General features: G+C 60.0%; 3 protein-coding genes across 5 annotated transcripts in view; 2 read left to right on the plus strand and 1 right to left on the minus strand.

Moving 5' to 3' along the window:
- AKT1S1 (AKT1 substrate 1) overlaps positions 1-4107 on the plus strand; it is a 7704-nt gene extending 3597 nt beyond the window's left edge. Inside the window, exons 3-6 of the mRNA XM_024768792.1 lie at positions 1-216; positions 1320-1397; positions 1495-1664; positions 3078-4107. The exon at positions 1-216 is cut by the window's left edge and continues 5 nt beyond it. Of these exons, the coding sequence (XP_024624560.1) occupies positions 1-216; positions 1320-1397; positions 1495-1664; positions 3078-3221 (608 nt within the window). The 3' untranslated portion in view covers positions 3222-4107. The remainder of the gene's footprint in view (positions 217-1319; positions 1398-1494; positions 1665-3077) is intronic.
- Positions 4108-4950: 843 nt separating this feature from the next.
- Positions 4951-10512, plus strand: PNKP (polynucleotide kinase 3'-phosphatase). The gene is given in 15 exon segments (XM_024768783.1): positions 4951-5071; positions 5327-5490; positions 6130-6176; positions 6515-6811; positions 7229-7308; positions 7388-7445; positions 7538-7645; positions 8058-8129; positions 9149-9197; positions 9314-9384; positions 9468-9560; positions 9648-9744; positions 9821-9882; positions 10139-10270; positions 10272-10512. Coding segments are annotated over 14 exon segments (1503 nt in total). The 5' UTR covers positions 4951-5071; positions 5327-5339; the 3' UTR covers positions 10458-10512.
- An 836-nt stretch (positions 10513-11348) lies between these two features.
- Positions 11349-16312, minus strand: PTOV1 (PTOV1 extended AT-hook containing adaptor protein). Of its 3 annotated transcripts, XM_024768786.1 has the most exons (8): positions 14777-16303; positions 14182-14268; positions 14024-14097; positions 13889-13946; positions 13621-13725; positions 11893-12090; positions 11758-11828; positions 11349-11477 (listed from the first exon to the last, which is right to left on the minus strand). In XM_024768786.1, exons 1-7 carry the CDS (start codon positions 15116-15118, stop codon positions 11817-11819), a joined length of 876 nt encoding a protein of 291 aa, XP_024624554.1. In that variant the 5' UTR covers positions 15119-16303; the 3' UTR covers positions 11349-11477; positions 11758-11816. The 3 variants fall into 3 exon arrangements, with proteins under 3 accessions (XP_024624554.1, XP_024624552.1, XP_024624553.1); XM_024768784.1 differs by having other exon boundaries at positions 14024-14268; positions 14777-16311; XM_024768785.1 differs by having other exon boundaries at positions 11349-11828; positions 14024-14268; positions 14777-16312.
- Between the last annotated feature and the right edge of the window lie 3510 nt (positions 16313-19822).

The raw sequence follows: 19822 nt of genomic DNA on the forward strand, positions 1-19822 counted from the left end.
CCGAGGCTGCCCGCCGCTGCCTCCACGACATCGCCCTGGCCCACCGGGCAGCCGCCGCCGCCCGGCCCCCCATGCCCCCACCAGCACCACAGCCGCCCAGCCCTGCACGGAGCCCACCTCGGCCTACCCTGGCCAGGGAGGAAGATGAGGAGGATGAGGACGAGCCAACGGAGACAGAGACCTCTGGGGAGCGGCTGGGTGTCAGCGATAATGGAGGTGAGAAGGACAGGGGCAGGGGCCGGGGGGGGGTTCCTGGTAAGTTGCCTCCTCAGTGGGTTTTTCTGGAGGGGTACAGCTGGCCTGTCTCTGAGCCCTAATGTTCATGGAAGCTGCAGGCTTGCCTGTGACTCACTCTGTGACCTTGAGCAAGTCATTTCTCTTCTCTGAGCTTCAGTTTCCTTCCATCATGTCTGAGAGCCAGCTCTGTGCTGGGAGACGCTGGGCACAGAGAAAGCCAACTTGGGGTCTTTTCTCTAGGGACTCTGGGTCTGGCCAAGGAATTGGAGTCCTGACATGAAGCAGTGCCCTGTGGAGGCCATGGCGGGGGAGGGAGCCTCCTGAGCCAGGAGCACGAGTAGAACAGAATTGTTTCCAAATCTGGGGTGCCTAATGCCTGTGAGAGCAAAGACAGGAGTTAAAGAGGAGTCAAGGGTACAAGCAACAGCTGAAGAAGCAACTGGCTGCATTGGGGGAAACGTGGAGGTTGGATGCTTCCCAGAGACTGCGCTGTAACATTAGGGCTTTGAAGAGTGAGTAGGAGTTCTCCGGCAGTGGGTGGGTGGGGGACTCAATAAGTAGTTACTCATTTGTTACTGTTACTATCAACGGCTGACTTCCTCACTGTTGCTGGAGAAACCCTCATAGGGTTAAGGGCACAGACTCTGGAGCCAGGTGGCCTGGGTTCAAATCCTGGTGACACCACTTACTGGATTTGGGACTAAGCGCAAGTGAGTTAATCTCTCTGTGCCTCCAGGTCCCCGTTTGTCAAACAGGGATCATAATCATCTCATATTTCTCTCAGCCTGTATTTTGAGTCGGTTCATCCCAAACAGATCTTACAGATTTCATGTTCGTCCAGCCAGTTGCTTTCACCTGGGGATGTACCAGATAGAGAGAAACTGGATTTATTTCTGCCGAAGGCCAGTCAGATAACCAGGGGAAAGGTGTTCATGGCAGAGGGAATAATTATTCCGGAAGCCCCGAGGCTTGCAAGGGCCTGGCCAGTGCAGGGAACAGAGAGGCGGTGGCAGTGGCCGGACTCTAGAGCGCATGGAGTCCAGCGGGACTCAACTGGTCTGGGCCTCTAATGCCATCCACAGGACTCTTTGTGATGGATGAGGATACCACGCTCCAGGACCTGCCCCCCTTCTGCGAGTCAGACCCTGAGAGCACGGATGGTGAGTGTCACAGGCTGTCCCCATCCCTGGAGAGGGGGGTGGGGAGCTGGGAGGAAGGCAGCTGAAGACAGAGGCTGAAGTCCACCTTCTCTCCCAGATGGCAGCCTGAGCGAGGAGACCCCCGCTGGGCCCCCAGCCTACTCAGTGCCCCCAGCCTCAGCCCTGCCCACACAGCAGTACGCCAAGTCCCTGCCCGTGTCCGTGCCCGTCTGGGCCTTCAAGGAGAAGAGGACAGAAGCTCGGTCATCTGATGAGGAGAATGGGCCGGTGAGGGGCAAATGGGAGGTGGGGAGGAGGGTGTCAGGAAGGGCTCAGAGCTCTCTTCTCCAGGAAGCCCTCGGACGTGGATGCCATGTTTCTCAGGATTGATCCTCCCCTCCTACTCATAAGGCTGGCTCTTGGGCTAGAGTGCTGCAGTTTTAACTATCACAGCCTTGTAATGTGCCCCAGTGCCTTGTAGAGAAAGCAGCCTCTAATTTCCAGGAACAGTACCGTTTATAGAATACGTGGTCTGCGCAGGGCACATGTATTTTAGTATCCCCTCCAGATTGGGAAACTGAGGCTCAGAGGGGTCAGATCACCTTCCACCCTCACCCCACATATTCCTGGCCCCTCCTGGAATTTGTGCCACCTCCCTTGTCCTCTGTTCCTCCCTCCCACACTGTCCTACACATGGAGTTCCTGGGCTGGCCTGGGTGGGTCCTTATCTCTCATCACTAAAGCTCCCTGAAGCAGAGGGGAAACTGAGGCACTGAGAATACACATGACTTCCTGAAACTCAGCCCGTAAGGGGCAGCGCTGGGATTGGAACCTAGCTTACTTCTGGAAAAGAGCTATGGACTTGCAGGGAGGAGGCCTTGCATCCCATGTTTCCCCCTCCCTATGACACCTCACAGTGTCCTCATTTATAGACTAACAGGGTCCATCAGCTGCTGCTGTCCTTGTTTATCACTGGTGGAAACACAGTTAATTAACTGAACCTTTGAGGCCTGAGTGCTGGGTCCTGAGCTGGCCTCTGAGAGGACCCGGGTCCAGCTTCTGTTCGTGGCCTCTCCCATTCCACTGGGCGTTAGGCCCAGCTCAGGGTGACAGGGGCCTTAAGGGAGGTAGTGCTAGGTGCTGGGGCTGCAGGCAGAATGACAGGTCCCCTCCTCAGTGGAGACTGACAGTGAGAGGGCTCCTTTCTCTACAGCGCTGGTGACATGGTCGTTCACCCTTCTTTAGCAATCACTGTGCTGATTATCTCAGAGCCTGTTATCAGCCCCGTTTTTCCGAGGGGAGACTGAAACCTAAGGAGGTAAAATCCCTGTTGACAGCTAGTGGGTGGCAGAAGCCTGATTAGAACCTGACTGAATCCCGAACCCGGATCCTTAGACGTGGACCCTCTGGGTGCACACAGCCGTGATGGTCAGCAGACAGGCAGCACTTCCACTATGTGGAAGGACGGCGGTGAGACAGGCCTTTGTGTGTGCACATAGGAGGCGGAGAATGGGGGGGAGGAGAGGGGCAGGAAGGCTCTTTGAGGAGGTGGTGTTTTGAGTTGGGTGGCAGAGCCCTAAATGGAGCAGGACAGGGTGAAGGGCCTTCCTGGCCGTAAGCATCGCAGGGGCAAAAGTGCTAGGAGAGGACCTGGAGCCCAGGGTGTAGGCTCTGACCCCGGCCGTATCGCCGTTCCCGCAGCCCTCCTCGCCGGACCTGGACCGTATCGCGGCGAGCATGCGCGCGCTGGTGTTGCGGGAGGCCGAGGACACTCAGGTCTTCGGGGACCTGCCGCGGCCACGGCTCAACACCAGCGACTTCCAGAAGCTGAAGCGGAAATACTGAGGTCCAGGGAGCTTCCCGGCCCGGCGTCCGCCCCACCCCCACACTACACCCTGCCCCGCCCCCGGGGCCCGCCAATCCGAGTCAGATCCGGGACCGGCCTCCCGGGCCACCAGGATTGACCAGCCCCTGCCAACCCCCGCCGCCTTTCCAGCCCACGACCGCTCCCGCGCGGATGAGCGATGCCTGTGCAGTTTCCCGATTGGGTCTGTTTTCTCTCTGCCCAGCGACAGATTCTTTCTATTAAGGGATTGTCTCGCTCCCCGATCGGGACGTGGCTAGTTGGCCGACTTCGTCGTTTTCTGCCTAGCAACAAGGGCTTTGCTCGCACGGCATTGGCTCCATTCCTGAAAGAGCACAGTCAAGCTCCAGGATTGGGTAGTGGCCCTCGACTTCAGCACGGTGAATGGGCAGCTCCTTCACTTGATTGGCTCGAACACTGTAAAGGGCTTGACCAATCTCCCGAGAGAGCCATCACCCTTCCTGAGTTCCCCCACCTGATTGGCTCCACTTCTGGGGGCGTGGCCAACCCTCTTCCTGTGCCCAGGATTGGCCTGTGGCCTTAAATTTACGTTCTTTACACTACTGGGGCTGGGGTCGTCTTTTGCCGAAGTCCTGACAATTGTCCCTCTGGCCCCCTCAGGGATGGCCCGATCCTGTTCCTGCGTCTGACACCCTCTCATTGGTTCCATCCCACAACAGCCTGCCAATCAAACCCGTCCTTGCATCCAGGACGTTACCAGCTCCCGCCCCTCTCCCCCCACCCCCACAGGTGCCTTAAAGGGCCCTCGTCCACCCAAGGTGGGGGGCAGGGGGCCTCACTCTCCGGCCCTGGTGTGGGGGAGAGAGTGGGGGGTCGGGATCGGGAGTTGGGAGGGGCGCTCTGAGATTAAAGAGTTTTACCTCTGACAAATGAGTCTGAGGTGTGTTGTGGGTATTCGTTTAACATTTTCTGAAGCCAAATTAGCAGCGTCTCATTGCTTCTCAGTGCAACGCTGGGAATTGGACTCGTCCCCATTTTACGGACAAGAAAAGAGAGGTTCATGGGGTGGGAGGAAGGATTCCATTCCTTCCTCGTATGATCGTGGAGTCCCAATCTTCAGGGCTTTGAGTGTTGGGATCGGAATAGTTTAATGAGTCAGTCTCCTGAGCCCACATAGTGCCCAGGAAAGCCAGGAACCTCCAGCTGAGGCCGGGAGTTTTCTGACTAACCTAAGACAGCTGGAGGTTAGAGAACAAATGGCTCCTGGTCCGAAGATGTAAACGCGGAATCCCCATGTCCCATCAGACCACCACCAATGGAATGCTAACAACAGACAAAACTTAGGGCAAACTATCACCTAGACACTTTTATAAGTTATTTACATGTACTAACTCATTTAATCCTCCTAGTAACCCCACAAAGTGGAAACGATTATCCCCACACTGTAGATGAGAAAACTGCAGCATCCAGGGTAGGGTTGCTGTCGGGGCGGGGTTTCTTCGACTGACAATAATCGTAAGGAGAATCTCCTCCCGCTAAAACTGTCTCCGGCAAAGAGAATGAAAATTAGAGTTCAACGTGGAAAGAGGAAAAAATGTGTGAACAGGGAATCTACCCCCCCTACTGGCCTGCGTCTCATACTGCATCAGGAGAGATGAAGGTCAGAACAGCGGAGGGACCTTAGGAGCACCGTGTCTGGGAAGGGGCGGGGCTTATAGCCAGGCGGAGCCAATGCCCCGCCCACTTTGGTAGGACGAGCCATTTCCGTCCGCGGAGAAACGGAGGTAGCAGCCGGCCGAGTTGCGAGCAGAGCGTCTCCGGCAGGCCCTCCCTGGTCGGAAGCGGCGAGTGAGCCAAGCGGCGGGCAAGGGTGAGCGTGGGGCCGAAGCGAGTGCGCGAGAGTTTCTCGGCCTTTGCCGTGGGAAGTTGGAGTCCGGGGTCCCGGAGGGAAGGAGTGGGGCGTCGTCGCCTGGGAAACGGCGCGAGCCCCAGGCCGACGAGTGGGTGGGATTTCCGGAGCCTTTAGCTGATGAAGGGAATTCCTGGTGTAGAGGGCGAGAGGAGGCGGGACTTCCTTTAGCAACTGAGGGCTGCCACTCAAACCTATTTACCTACTTTCCTTTAGGCCGGCTCCCAGGATGGCCAGGGTGGAGGCCCAGGGCCGCCTGTGGCTGGAGAGCCCCCCTGGGGGAGCGCCTCCCATCTTCCTGCCCTTGGGTGGGCAAGCCCTGGTGCTGGGCCGAGGACCCTTGACGCAGGTTACCGACCGGAAGTGCTCCAGAAACCAAGGTGGGCAGGGAGGAGCCTGAGCTGGAGGGGGTGTGGTCCGCTTCAGGAGCGGGAACACAGTCAATGGGAAAGGTAGTCCAGGAATTGCGTGGTGCAACCAGTCCTGAAGTTGGTAGGTGGCATGTGGGGAGCACAGGAAGAAAAAGGTTGTGCCTGACCTGGAACTAGCCAGACACCTTGGGCGGGAGCGGATGGAGTCAATCCCGAGACACTTTGTCACTGGGCAGAGGATACTCACAGGCCACCGGGAAGGCTTGAATCAGGCCACGACCCTTGTCAAGGAGAGAGCCGATCCTATGGAGAAAAGTGCATATTGCTAAGCAGAGATGGGTGGTAGAGGGCCAAGCCCAGAACCTGCATCTTGCCAAGGTCTGCGTTGTCAAGGAGAAGCCAATTCTATACGGAAAAATACCTGCCCTGCCCCTAGGCGAGGACCAGTGACACAGGCAGTCGTTAAGGCCTTTATCTGGGTACTGCATGTCAAGGAGTGAGCCAATTCTACTTAGAAATAAACTGATTCCTCCTGCCGGATGGGTGCTGTAGCCCCATACTGTGGTCTGAAGCTGGCCATGCTCCCCAGTAAGGAGGGAAGCAGTCACACAAGGATTCAAATCCTGACTCCACCCCCTCAACCCTCAGTGGAGCTGGTCGCTGACCCTGAGACTCGGACGGTGGCAGTGAAACAGGTACCAGTTCGTTAGCAAGGGGCCTGGGGGTGGAGTGGGGGTGGGGGGTGTGGAGAATCGCTACCCAGTGGGGAACAGGCCCAATTGGGAAAATCTGATTCTGGGAGGGGAACAGGTGTACCTGTTTCAATGGGGTAAACATCCATACCTATTTAAATTGGGTAAGACTGGATGCCTATAACCTTCCCAGAGCCCTGATTGGTGGTAGAAGGTGAGGAGGCGGGACTTAGTGGTCTGATTGGCTGGTGGAGAAAGGCGAGTCTTTTTCCGGGTTATTTGATTGGAGAAGGTTGCCGCTGGGGGTGGAGCCAGTTCCAGTCCTCCCTCTCTCTCTACAGCTGGGAGTTAACCCCTCAACTGCCGGGACTCAGGAGCTGAGAACAGGGTTGGAGGGTTCTCTGGGGGTGGGGGACACGCTGTATTTGGTCAATGGCCTCCACCCGCTGACCCTGCGCTGGGAAGAGGCTCACACGCCAGAATCCCAGCCAGACACTCCACCAGGCACCCCTCCTGTGGCCCAGGAGGAGGAGGAGGATGAACAGCAGAAAAAGCGGATAAGGAAGTCATCCCCTGGCTGGGAGAGCTTCCAGAAGCTGCTAGTGTTCACAGCACCTGGTGTGAAGCCCCGGGGCAAGGTGAGGCCCAAGCTGAGCACTGAGGGAGCACAGCCCCTTATATGCAGTTAACACCCAAACAAAACTTAGCTCCTGTTCGGATTTTCATGGCTCTTAGCCGTCCGAGGTGAAAAAGGCCAGGGGAAGAGGCTGGGTCGGATATGAAACCCATTTTAAAGATTGGAATACTGAGGGGCTCCGGAGGAATAGGAGATAGTAGAGTGAAGATTTCACTCTCTGAACTCAGTGTCCGAGATACATCTTTGCTGTGCCTTGTCCTTACATAGGATGCGTAGGCCCGCTGTGACTCAGTTTCTTCATCTGTAAGGGGTGGGTGGTAATAGTCCCCAGCTTGCAGGGTTGATGTGAACCAGCCTGTGAGTGAGGGGGATCAGAGGTGTAACAGTGCCGTTCTTCCTCTTTTCTGGGTAACGCCAGGTGGCCGGTTTTGATCTGGATGGGACCCTCATCACCACACGTTCTGGGAAGGTCTTTCCCACTGGCCCCAGTGACTGGAGGTGATAAGAGACAGGAGGAGGGGGTGGGTGAGGTGCACTCCGGGCCCCACGTCACGTTGCTCTTCCACGCCCGCCCTAGGATCTTGTACCGAGAGATTCCACAGAAGCTCCGGGAACTGGCCGCCGAGGGTTACAAGGTATGTGTGCGCGTGCGCGCATGGTGGCGGGTTCACAGGGCAGGTCCGGGCCTGATGAGGAGGGCACTGGCTGACACCTGTCCGCTTCCCAGCTGGTGATCTTCACCAACCAGATGGGCATTGGACGCGGGAAGCTGCCAGCGGAGGAGTTCAAGGCCAAGGTGGAGGCTGTGGTGGAGAAGCTGGGGGTCCCCTTTCAGGTATGGCTGTAAGGGAGGCTGAAGGGCTATGTGGAGGGACAGAGACTCTGAGACGGGGGCGGTGGCGGGAGAACCTGGTAGGTGAGGGGGGCAGGCACAGGGACCCAGAGAGAGGGGAACAGAGACAGTGAGATGGGACAGAGGAGGGAACAGAGACCCAGGGAGAAGGTATGACATGGTGAGCCAGTTGGAGAGGTGGGGGGAACAGAGACCCTGGGTGAGTGGGGTGTGGGCCCCAGGTGGGGTTATGCTGACAAACCCATTGTAAGTGGCAAGTTCCAGGGCACCAGGCGCTCTCCTTGGATTGGTGAGGGTCGGGGTAGCATCATCCTTGGGACCCATGTGCCCTTGAAGGACTCTGGGTGCTGGAGGAGGAGCCAAGGATGGTGTCTAACCTCTGCCCCACCCACAGGTCCTGGTGGCCACGCACGCAGGCTTGTACCGGAAGCCGGTGATCGGCATGTGGGACCACCTGCAGGGGCAGGTGAGCTTCGGACTCCCAGTGGCTCTCCTCCCTCTGCGGCCCCTTGCTCTCTGCCCTGCCTCCCCACTCTGGGTCTCTGGTGCATGACCTTTCTCTCATCCCCTACCCTAGCCTGGCCTTCTCAGTTCCTTTGCTATCGTGTCCTAGTGTTGATATGTGAGGCCGGTGCTCACAAACTGTGAAAAACAATGGTGGAGAGAGAAGTCGCTCATGGATCCATTCATTCGTTTGGGTGTGCGTTTGTTCTGAAGTTCAACAGCTTCTTGAGCTGAAAATATCAGTGAACAAGACAAACCTGCCTGCTGCCAGATCAGGGAAGGTGCAGACTGTAAATGCATTGACAGATATGTAGAATAGCAGAGTGAGGATAAGGCAGGGTGTTGCTTTATCTACGGAGCTCAGCGAAATCCTCTCTGAGGTGCCCTTGAGTAAAGATATAAAGCTGCTGAGGGAGGGAGCCATGTGTGTATCTGAGGGAAGAGTGGTCCAGGTAGGAGTAACGCCAAGTGCAAGGGTCCTGAGGTGGGACCGAGCCTGGTGTGCTCATGGGCAGTGAGGAGACCCGTGTGGCTGTACCTGAGCGGGTGAGGGGGAAAGTGAGGGGTATGAGGTCAGAGAGCAGGGGTCAGGCTCTCAGGCTTCGTGGGCCACAGCGAGGTGGCCACCGAGAGGATTGGGAGGAGAGCGTCCGGAGCCGCGGTAAGTGGGAACTTGCGCCCTCTGGCGGCCGTTTGGGGAACAGACGGGCGAAAGTGGAAGCCGGGAGACCCGAAAGGAGTGACCGAATATTCTAAAGACGTGCTGGTGGCCAGGATCGAGTTGGTGGTGCGGGCAAAAGGGGTGAGAAGTGGCCGGAGGGCGGGGCCGACAGGATTCACTGATGGATTGGGTGTGGAGCATGAGAGGTTAGAGATAGGCCTCATGTGGAGCACAGACCAAGCTGAGCATTAGTGCCCTGGGGGGACAGATGTGTGAATAGGTTCTTTACTGCCTGTTGTCTATCACCTGTCCCTCCCCAGGCCAACCAGGGCGTGCCCATCTCCATCGGGGACAGCGTCTTTGTGGGAGGTAAGGGCCTGGGGGTGGGGAAATGTGTGGGTCCGCAGGGCTGATGCAGGTAGGCTGGGGACCCCTGTCCCCAAGGTTCCTGGTGGAGACGGGTTTGTATCCTCCATGTGTTCCAGATGCAGCTGGACGCCCAGCCAACTGGGCCCCTGGGCGCAAGAAGAAAGACTTCTCTTGCGCTGACCGCCTGGTGAGGCCCGCTCTACCCTGTCCCTGCCCACCCCACCCCCCAGCCCAGCCACTACCCAGTCTGATGTGTGCCCTTGCCCCCAGTTTGCCCTCAACCTGGGCCTGCCCTTCGCCACGCCAGAGGAGTTCTTTCTGAAATGGCCCATGGCCCGCTTCGAGCTCCCAGCCTTTGACCCGGTGAGGCCCGAGGGGCGGGCTGGGGGCAGAGTGGGGGACATGCAGGGATGGGGAGGGCGTCTCGCTCATCGTGTCTGCCCCTCCCAGAGGACCGTCTCCTGCTCTGGGCCTCTCTGCCTCCCTGAGTCCAGCTCCCTCTTAAGCTCAGACCCCGAGGTGGTTGTCGCCGTGGGATTTCCTGGGGGTGAGACTCCTGCCCCTCAAAAGCCCCAGCTCTGCTCCGACTTCTCAGGCCCCCACTAATGCTGCACCCTTCACAGCTGGGAAGTCCACCTTCATCCAGGAGCATCTCGTGTCGGCCGGATACGTCCACGTGAACAGGGTAGGACCTCATCCGCAGCCCCTCCAGCCCCACCCCCAAGAGCTGTCTTCTAGGTCTCTGCTCCCCGCAAATCTGTCCTTCTCTTCCCGGTTCTGCCCCCTGCCCCCAGGTCCTCTCTCCAGGTCCCTGCCCCCCTCTCCCTGCCTTTCTCCCCTACCCTGGATCCCTAATCCTCTGTCTCTGGGTCTTCCTCTCTGGTTCTCTGTCCCCCTGGGTCTCCTGGCCCCCATCCCTGGCCTCTTTCTGGGTCCCCCAGGACACTCTGGGCTCGTGGCAGCGCTGCGTGACCACGTGCGAGGTGGCCCTGAAGCAAAGGAAACGGGTCGTGATTGACAACACGAACCCGAGTGACCGACATCGTCATTTACGGCTACAGGTAGGCGCCGCGGGCCGGGAGGGCCGCCAGGTTGAGCCTGTACATTGGGCCTCACCTCCACCCCCCACCCTCTGCCGCCAGGAAGCAGCTCGAGGCCCCCACACTGGCCGAAGGCTTCTCTGCCGTCCTGGAGATCCCGTTCCGGATCCACGTGGCGCCGCAGCTCGAGCGGCTGTACCGCCAGTTCTCAGAGGGCTGAGCCAACGCCCACCCCCACCTGCTCCCCACCCCACAATAAATGCTGTTTTTCTTCATGTTTGACCAGCATTTTGCTCCCAGCCGGGCTGGGAGCACAGACCCACCGGCCTGGTCTCCCAGGAAGGCACTGCTGGCAACTTTGCCTCAAACTAAACCCTCAGCCCACCTTGGGGACAAGTGCCTCTCGTGGACGGGGGTTTTGGCTTCTCCAGCCTGCGGCTGCTGGCGCTCCAGATGGGCGCCAGGGCATCCTGGCTGGCAGGGCCCGAGTGGAGTTCGCTGCACGCAGCTGCCAGCTGCAGAGCAAGCCCAGAGTCTTAGCAAGACTGACCCGAGGCCAAGAGTTGGCGCTCCGGTTCCGTGAGAAATGAGGTGCTCTGCGTGCTGGACTTGAACCCCAGGGCTATGGCCTGGACCTGCAGCCGCGAGGGGCGCCTGAGAGCCCAGCCAGGCCTGCCGCATGCCACCAGTGCCAGAGGACTGGAACCGGCCTGGCATTGCCTTGTGTTTGCTTCCAGCTAAGTGAGGCTTGTGGAACCCACAGGGCAAGGAGGGCAGCCTGGCAACGCCGGGAGTCGGGGGCTGGACCCCAGGAGCAGCCGGCCAGCTGTGGAAAGACTCTGGAAGACACGGCCCAGCAAGCACCTTGCAGACCTGGCAGCTCCGTGAACTGCAGCTTCCCCTCCTGGCTCAGGTGACAGTGATCTCAGAGGTGACCCCTCTCCTGCGAATGGTAGAAATGCACACTCCCAGGCCTCAGCCCTGTCCACACTCGGGGGTGGGCCCAGCCATCAGTCCCTGGGGACGGCACTCGGGTCTGAGGACAGCTGCTGTTGGGAGGGGCCTGGCCTCTCCAGAGCCAGAGTGTCTGGACAGAGCACAGTGGCCAAAGGGCTTTTAAAAGGTTTTATTGGGGAAACGTACAAGGGTGGGGACTGTCCTTGGAGATATCTCAGGACGCTGTCCTCCATCTCACTGGGCAGTTGCAGTCCCCACAGGCCTCTGCTCAGAAGCATCTGACCTGGGGGCAGGGGGCATAGTGGGAGGGACTGGACAGGTGAGGCTCCAGGGCCCCGGGCACGAGAAGAGCCTCTCCCTGCCCTCCCTGCCCCTGACTGGAAACCCCTGCTCCTGTCGCCGCCTGGTGGGGAGCGGGGCTGGAGTTTCCCAGGAGGCCTGGGACCACGGGGGATGCGCGTGCCTCTCTCTGCTCTGGTCTTCTCAAGGCCAGGGTCACACTACTTCCCGAACCCCAGGCAGTTCCCAGGGTCCATCCTGTCCTTGGCCCAGCTTCCACTCACCAGTCTCGGCGGGGCCTCGTCTGTGGCTCCTGGAGAGGCCCAGCCCGGCGGGGTGGCCCCTACCCCCCCATCTGTGCAGGAGGAAGCCAGGGAGGAGGCAGCGGGGGATCTGGGGCCGGGAGCCGCGGCGCTCACCCCACGCTGCTGCTGCTCCTGCTCCAGGTTCCGCTGCAGGACCTGCTGCTGGTTGGCGATGACGCGCCGGATGCCGTTGACGAAGTTGCTCTGGTCGTGGGGGATGAGGCCGATGAAGATCTTCTTCTCGGAGGAGTACAGGAGCATCAGCACGCGCACCTCGCACGAAGCCTTGTAGGAAAAGTGCACGCAGCCCGCCTGGCGGTGCAGCACGGTGTCACGGGCGGGCCCTCGGCGCAGACGCTCCTCCCCATTGAGACACGGGCGCAAACCGCACGGGTCAGCGCCCTGGCAGGCGGCACCAGGGAGCACGCCGGGCCTTCCCAGCCGCCGTCCTCAGCCCTGTCAACACTCCCACAGGACACCAGAGGTGCCCGCGCAAGGACCAGCGGGCTCTACAGCTGAGCCCAGGAGGCTGCCCGACGAGCTCCAGCGAGACTGTGGCCCCCACGCCGGCCAGCCAGCACCCAGGATGCCCACGGGGCCAGCCACGGCCGTGACCGCGACCACGCAGGAGGGCCGCGGCGGGGGAGAAACGCCAGGGGCCAATCTGGCCCCAGGAGGCCGGGCACCAGGGCTCCGTCCACTCTGCAACCCCCGGCCCAGCCGAGGGCGGGGAGGCTGGGCGGCGCTGATCCACGGCGATGCCGCCGTCACCGCAGCTTGGGACGTGGCTCAGCGTCACAGCGACTGCAGTGCCGACAGGCACCAATCGCTCCCTGACGCCTTTCACAGGATCCTCTCTCTAGGGCCCAGGGGTCACCGTCCCCATCTTACAGGGGAGCAAACCCAGGCTGAGAGCTCGAGGACTCACAGGCCCCCAGAGCCAGAAGGGGTTACGCCTGCCCTCGGGCCTGTGTGCCACTGCAGGGGACAGTGGTGACAGGCATCGAGGAGGAAGCCCTTCACAGCACCCCCGGGCCAACAGCCTGAGGGAAGCCCGAGTGCGCCGAGGGAGCGCCGGCCGTGGTCCTCGAGGCCTTCATTTCCCTGAGGGAGTCCTGCTTTTAAATTCTTCAGTAACCAGCCCCTCAAATGTACAGTGGCACAGCCACGACGCCTTCGGCTGACTTAGAAACGTTACGCTAATTCGAGGACAGCTATGACCTGGTACAGCAAACACCCACAAAGCGGACACAGACAGCTGAGGCTTCAGAAGCACGAGGGCCAAGCTCCTCACTTCACAGGTGGAGAGACCGAGGCCCGCAGAGAGGGAAGAACTGGCCAAGGCCCACCAGCAGGTGAGCACCGGGGGCTTTCAGAGCTCGCTCCGGCTGGAGGCAGACAGATGCCCTGCCGTGCCTGATGAGGGCCTTTGGGAGCCTCAGGTTTTCCACCCTGTCCCCGGGGAAAGGGGCAAGAGGAAGGCGGCAGGTAAGAACCTGGGAGCAGAGTCGACGCATGGGGTGACGTCAGCCTCCTCAGCTAAGTAAACCCAGACAGAGCAGGGGAGGACAGCCCCGGGGGCCCGAACCAGACTTGGTCCAAGTTCCCACCCAGCACTTGCCGGCACAGCCTCTGAGCCTCAGTTTCCCCATCTGTAAAATGGGGTCGGGATGGCCCAGAGCCCCAGGGGAGCCAATGTCCAGGCACAGAGCCAACACACCTCCCCACGGCTACCATCACGCCCGGCCGGTTTTGGGGAATCGTCCGCTCTTAAACACCGAGCGGCTCTGGCTCTGTCTGTCCCAGCATCAGCCCAGCCCCGGGCCCCGCCAGCCCACTCACAAAGCCGTTGTCCATGATGCGGCACAGGCTCTTCAGCGTCTCCAGGTCCTTGGTGAAGTGGAACTGCACCAGGCGGGAGTTCCGGAAGAGCGGCACCAGGGTGGTCTGCAGGGAGGCCCCAAGGTGGCTGGGCCAGGCGCCAGGGCCCCGCCGCCCCTCATGCCCACACGTCAGCAGGCCCCGCCCCGCCTACCGCCACTTGCTGGACAGGCAGCCTCCCCCAGGGCCCCAAGGTCGAGGCAAGCCGAGTGCCCCCTTCCCCACTCACCAGCAGCTGCTGCGGGATGAGCTGCATGTACAGCTTCCGTGGCCACTGCTCGGTCCTCCTGCAGGGATGCGGGGACGAGGGTCAGGAGGCCAGGCCTCACCGAGATGCCGCCCCCGCCCCCTGCCCGGCACTCACAGGATCTCCCCTTGGTTCACGTAGATGTGCGACGGCAGCCACCTCTTAGACCGACTGTTAGGCTCAGGCCTGGGCTTTTGGGGGGTAAGAAGAGGGGAGCCGTCAGGAGTGGGAGGATGCCCTGGTCCTGAGGTCACCCAGGCCCGCCCAGGACTCACCTCCTGCCACTCCATGACTCCACTCCATGCCAGGAACTTGTTGTTGACCATCTGGACGGGGCCCGCGACGCCACCAGGTCCCACTGCCTGGGGAGGAGACAGGTGGGCTGGTGCCCCAAGAGTTCCCCAGAGAACGCTGCCTAGACCCCTCCACGCCCCCAGTCCGTCAGTCCCAAGCTTATCTACCTGCTGCCCCCAGGGCCCAGCCTGGCCCGGCCTGGCCTCCAGTCTGCCCACAGGCCCAGAGGATTCCCCAGAGCGGGCCCTGCCCCTCACAGCACCCCCCCCATGCCCTGGGCCAAGCCCCCGCCATCAGCCTGGGGGACATGGCTCACAGGGTCTGCCTCTAAGAACTGGGCGGCTGTGTAACTTGCCGCACAAACGGGGACACTTTTGGGTGAAGGGGTCACTGAACAGCTGGTAAGGCGCGAGCCAGGATTTGAGGTCACCCTCCTGCCACGAGTGTGCCCGCCTGCCCATCCGCCTCCCTGCTCCCCATGGGCACCCCTCCTGCCGGGAACCACCCTGTCAGACCCCTCGACCCCTCACCCTTCAAAGCCTCAGACACGTGTGGCGGCCGGGCCCAAGGGCACACCTGTTTGCGGGTGGTGATGACCTGCCGGATGGCGTTGACGAAGCCGCTCTGGTCGTAGGGGATGAGGCCCATGAAGATCTTCTTCTTGGACGAGTACAGGAGCATCAGCACACGCACCTCGCAGGGGGAGATGTGGGGGAAGAGCATGCAGCCCGCCTGGGGGAGGGGGCCGTCATCACGGGACAGAAAGACCCTAAATGACTGGTGTGTAGCCAGAACGTGTCGTTCCGGGAGCCTGTGAACGTGCACCCTGGTGTCCCTCCCCACCGTGACTCTGGGGTCAGGGCCGGGGCCCCATGTGCCGGGTGAGGGTCCTGAGAGGGCTCCACCTGCCGCCCACATGCCCCGAGGTCATCCCTGTCCTGTGGCGTCTGCTGCTGGGCCCCGCTGACGGAGGCCACCAGGCCCGGGGGTTAAGAGCACAAACGCAGGACCAGACTGCCTGGGAGTAACCCTGGCTCTGCTACCTCCTAGCTGTGTGACCTAAGGCAGGTCACCTCTGGACCTCAGTTTCCCCCCGTGTAAAACAGCCCAACAACGGCGCACAGAGTAAGTGCCACATAAACGCTCATTACGCAAGATGCTACTGCCTCCTTGGTGGGACTGCGGGAGAGCCTGAGCCTCACAGACGTCCCCACCCGGGGTGTCTAGACAGCGGGGCGTGCGCGTTCTCAGCCCCGGGGTCCGCTGGCTCAGGGACCCCACCCCTGGCCTTCCTGGACCCACGTGCGGTCGGCCCTCCCGGAGCATAACCGGACAGGCCATGGAGGGCGCATGCTGACGTCCACCTTCCCTGCAGCCTGTGAACCCCAGGCTCCAAGCAAACGGTGCTGAATGAAGGGGTGACCGGGCAGGCAAGAGACCCCACACCAGTCACAACCCAGAAAAAAAGGGGATCGCCCAGGCATCGAAGGGCAGCACACAGCGCCCCCCGGAGGCAGCAGCCAGGAGCTGGAGAGTGGTCTGTCCCAAAGGGGACCAGGAAAGGGAGAGGACCCCACAGCTGAGTCCTCCAGGCAGACGACCTACTCCCACCTCAACCCAACCCTTTCCCAGTACCTGCCGTCCCACAGCTGGAGCCCTGGGGGGGTGGGGGCAGCAGCTGAAGCCTGGGCCCAGACAGGTGGGTGCTGTGGCCCAGACCTGAGAGGCTTGCAGGGACCACGCCCACCGCGTCCTGTGTCTGAATCCCCAACTCTAACAATCTCCCCAGCTTGCATTTACTAGCACTCACAACGCCCTCAAATCACCGCCTCAAGTGCTTTACTCACTCCTCCCTAGTGGCCCCAGGACCGCAGATGAGGAAACTGAGTCCCAGCAGACCATCTCCACTGCTGGCTCCCTCTTTCCTCCTGGCCACCCCAAAATGCCAAGTCCCTGCCATGTGCTATGGCCCCAACAAGCTCCTGGGTCCCAGAAGGGCTGGCCCAGGCCCCTCCCTTCGCTCCCGTGCCCGGGGGTGGCTCCAGCTTGGCCGGGTGGCTGGCTGGGCTCCTCTGCTCTCCAGGGACAGGGATGCCCCCAGGAGAGGTCACCCGGACCCTGCCACCTGCCTTAAAGGAGGGCCCGCTTCAGCTTCGCCGTGGAGTCCGAGTAGGGCCTGCGCTTCTGTGGTGGGAGCGGAGGGGTCACTGGACACAGCCCGGGTGCCCAGGCCTGCCCCCACCTGCAGGGGCAGAAGGGACCCCGGGGCCAGCCCCCAGCCCCCCGCAGACTCACAAGGGGACCTGACGCGGACGCTCACCTCCTGCCACTCGAGGACGCCGCTCCAGGCCAGCAGCTTGTTGCTGAGCCGGTGCTCACCCACAGCCAGGCCCCCGAGGGCGAGCCCGGGCGAGGAGGGCCCAATGGGACCCAGGGCCCCGAAGACCCGAGCACCTTGCTGTGGCAGAGGGGGTAGGGAAACTGAGTCTGAGGGGCCCGCTAGGGGAGCCGTCCCCCACATACCCCAGAAGGGACATCCCAACATTAAGACCCCGATCCCCAGCTGCGAAACCCCCAGGGCCATCTCCAACCCCTTTCTCCCAGGGTTGAGACCCTGAGTGGCTGACCCCCCGTGTCCTTTTCCTGCTGCCACCCCAGGACGCTTCCCCGCCCCAAGGCTACTTGTCACCTCAACACTGGCCCATGCAGGGTCCCTGAAAGCTACCAGTTGCTTCCCCTTCCAGCCTTTGCTCCAGCTGTGCTCTCATCCTAGTGGGCCATCCCCCCCGCTACCTTCCTCAGGAGATGCTCCCCACTCATCCTCCCAGTGCTGATCAATTTTTGATTCCTCTATTGAGATAACTCAGAAGCAGCTCTCTGGGGGTCCAGAGCCTCCCTGAAGCTCCCCCCACGACGCACAAGCCAGCCTGGGCTGTGTCTGTCTGTCTGGCACACTGGTTTGCCCCAACCCATCCAAGCTCAAAACCCTTCCAAAGCTCCCCCAGGCCCTCAAGAGAAAATCCAGGGACTCCCCTGGTGGTCCCGTGGTAAAGAATCTGCCTTCCAATGCAGGGGACGCGGGTTCGACCCCTGGTCGGCGAACTAAGATCCAACATGCTGCGGGGCAACTAAACCTGCGTGCCACACCTGCTGCGCACAAGTGCCTCCAACTACAGAGCCCACGCGCTCTGGAGCCCGTGCACAACTAGAGAAGCCCGCGTGCCGCAACGAAATACCCCGCGTGCTGTGACTGAGACCCGATGCAGCCGTAAAAATAAATAGTAATTTAATTAAATTTTTAAAAAAATAAAAAAAGGAGAGAGAAAATCCAGACTCTCCTCTCTGGCTCCCACCAACCTCCCCAACCAGTTGCCCGCCTCCCCTAGCGCAGCCCAGGCTGCAGCCACATCAGGCTGACCACGGGGAGGCGGGAAGGAACCAGAACTCTCCAGGGAGGTGCGGACGCATTTACAACAGGGAGCCTGACAACACCTGGAAGGGTCTCTCAAACACAACGTCTTGAGAGCATCTGCAAAACACCAGAAGTTCCAGCAATAAAGCCAAGGAAAGCTACACAATTTACTCACAAGGCACTCTCCAGTTATCTTTTTTTTAAACCCAAAACATCTCAAAGCAAACAAGGGAAGGCTTTGAAACAGTCTGACAGCAGGAAACCGGTGAAAACTTTCCTAATAGGTGCCTCCAGGCAGCAGGAAAAAAATGGTTGTTACTTTTCATTTCATTACTCATCAGTATTTTCCAAATTTCCTATAAAGCACACAGGTGTCTTCTGCCCCAGAATAACAACAGGCAGGAAAAACTGTATTTTGTAGGGGCTTAAAAAGCAAAATAAAAACCTGAGCAAGCATACTCTCCACCTGGGCAGGAGATTCTGGGATTCAGGCAACCATAAGAGATCAGGAAGAAAAGCAGAGAGCATCCTGGTGTAAGAACATGGTCGGAGCGCCTGAGACGGAGAAAGACTGTTGTAGCCCTGGGTGTGTAGGTTACCACAGCCAGAGCCCATAACGTCTGAGAAAACCAGTTAAATCACACACCTGGAGGAGACTTTGAGATCCAGGTGAACTCACTTTAGGGCCCAGTTAATGTGTGCACCAGGGACACCTGATTAAACTCTGCTTGTGTCTGGAGACCAGTCTACGTTTTACCCTGAGTGTAAAAACCAGCGATGCTTAAGCTCAGGTCTCCCCGAAAGCAGGATGCGTGTCAAGGTGGAGGACCACGTTTAAGGGCTAGACCTACGTGCAATCCTAAAGGAAATCTCACATCTGGGCAGGTGTGTGTAAAATGCCTCCCACACCTGTTCTGTTGCTCACTGCATAGGAAGCCTATTTAGTACCTGGAAGAAGAATGAAAGCTTTAAGATGTACGTTTAAGGACCCAGGAGGCGCTTCTGAACAAGCAGACATGAACGCTAAGGAACGGAGAAGGCAATGGAGTGAAGGATGATGTTTAAGCTTAGGGAGGTGTTCCGAGTCCGGGTACCTGAATATAAGATCCGAGAAAACCTGTTTAAGGCTAGTGTGGAGCTGCCACAGCTCCCCGATACACACAATGTTGGGGCAGGATATTTAAGAAGGAAGCTTGAGCGCCAGGTTAGGGTAAAACGCGCATCTGGGCAAGCGTATCACGGCTTGGCTGTGCGTGAAACGTCGGGATATGTAGATTTAAGCTCCAGAAAAACCTTAAGAGTTTTGACAAGTATGTGCATCTTTTAGGTCTCGGGAAGCATGCGTAACTTCGCGTACCTGCAAAGCTGGATGTTTATGTTTAAGATCTGGACTTACTTGGCCTACTGCCATCAGTAAGGGTATCCAACATCTGGGCGAGCGTGCAAATAAACCCTGGGCGCACACGCCACGGGCGCCGTACAGACGCGTGCGGGCCCGGGGAGAACGCCCCCGGGGGCAACACCTGGGCGCGCCAGTGCGAGACGCGGGGCCCTCTCGCCGCCGTCCCCCCAGCCCCCTCCCCCATTTCCAGATTTCCTGCCCGGAAAGCGAGCAACTTTCCAATTGGAAAAACAACAACGTACGTCGGCCGTCCGTCCGCCCCCCACCCCGCGTTTAAATCGGGTCGCGGAGTCAGCAGTAATTTGAGCCCTTCCCGCCCCCGTACCAGGCGCGGGCGCGCGGCTTAGGGGGAGACAGGCTGGGCTGTACCAAGCGTGGGGGACGCACCGCCGGAGACGGTCGCCGTGGCCAAACCACTGCGGCGAGCAGGGGAGTGCGGCGCGTACCAATAGCGTCCGCAAGGGGGCGTGGCCGGGGTGTACCAAAATAGGGCTGGGGGAGCCCCGGGAAAAGGGTGTGTGGGGCGGGGAATACGGCAATTGGAAGATACTATGGGCCGCTCGAGCACGGAGGGGAGGAACTGAGAAGACGTGAGAGAAACCACTTCAGGGGGGCGCGGCTGGAAACACCAGACCGAAGGGTGACCGGAGGAGATGAACGTAGAGGGTGATACCAAGTGGGCTGGGGGGGTGGCAGGGGAGACCGTGCCCCGAGACCCAGACCTGCGGAGCCGGGAGCATCAAGACATGTAAGGAAAAGGAGGAATAATAGGCCTAGGGTCCAGGGAACCTACCTAGAAGTTCGGGAA

This window comes from Neophocaena asiaeorientalis, unplaced genomic scaffold (assembly GCF_003031525.2).
Source record: "Neophocaena asiaeorientalis asiaeorientalis breed wild unplaced genomic scaffold, Neophocaena_asiaeorientalis_V1.1 scaffold629, whole genome shotgun sequence".
NCBI lineage: Eukaryota > Metazoa > Chordata > Mammalia > Artiodactyla > Phocoenidae > Neophocaena > Neophocaena asiaeorientalis.

What these genes read in the sequence shown, in the direction of transcription:
- PTOV1 (XM_024768785.1), bottom strand. Translation starts at nt 15,118, where the DNA reads ATGTGGGCGGCAGGTGGAGCCCTCTCAGGACCCTCACCCGGCACATGG. An exon ending in GTGAACCAAGGGGAGATCCT is followed by an intron (nt 13,947 to 14,023) that starts GTGAGTGCCGGG and finishes GCATCCCTGCAG; the next exon opens with GAGGACCGAGCAGTGGCCAC. An exon ending in TCATCCCGCAGCAGCTGCTG is followed by an intron (nt 13,726 to 13,888) that starts GTGAGTGGGGAA and finishes GCCTCCCTGCAG; the next exon opens with ACCACCCTGGTGCCGCTCTT.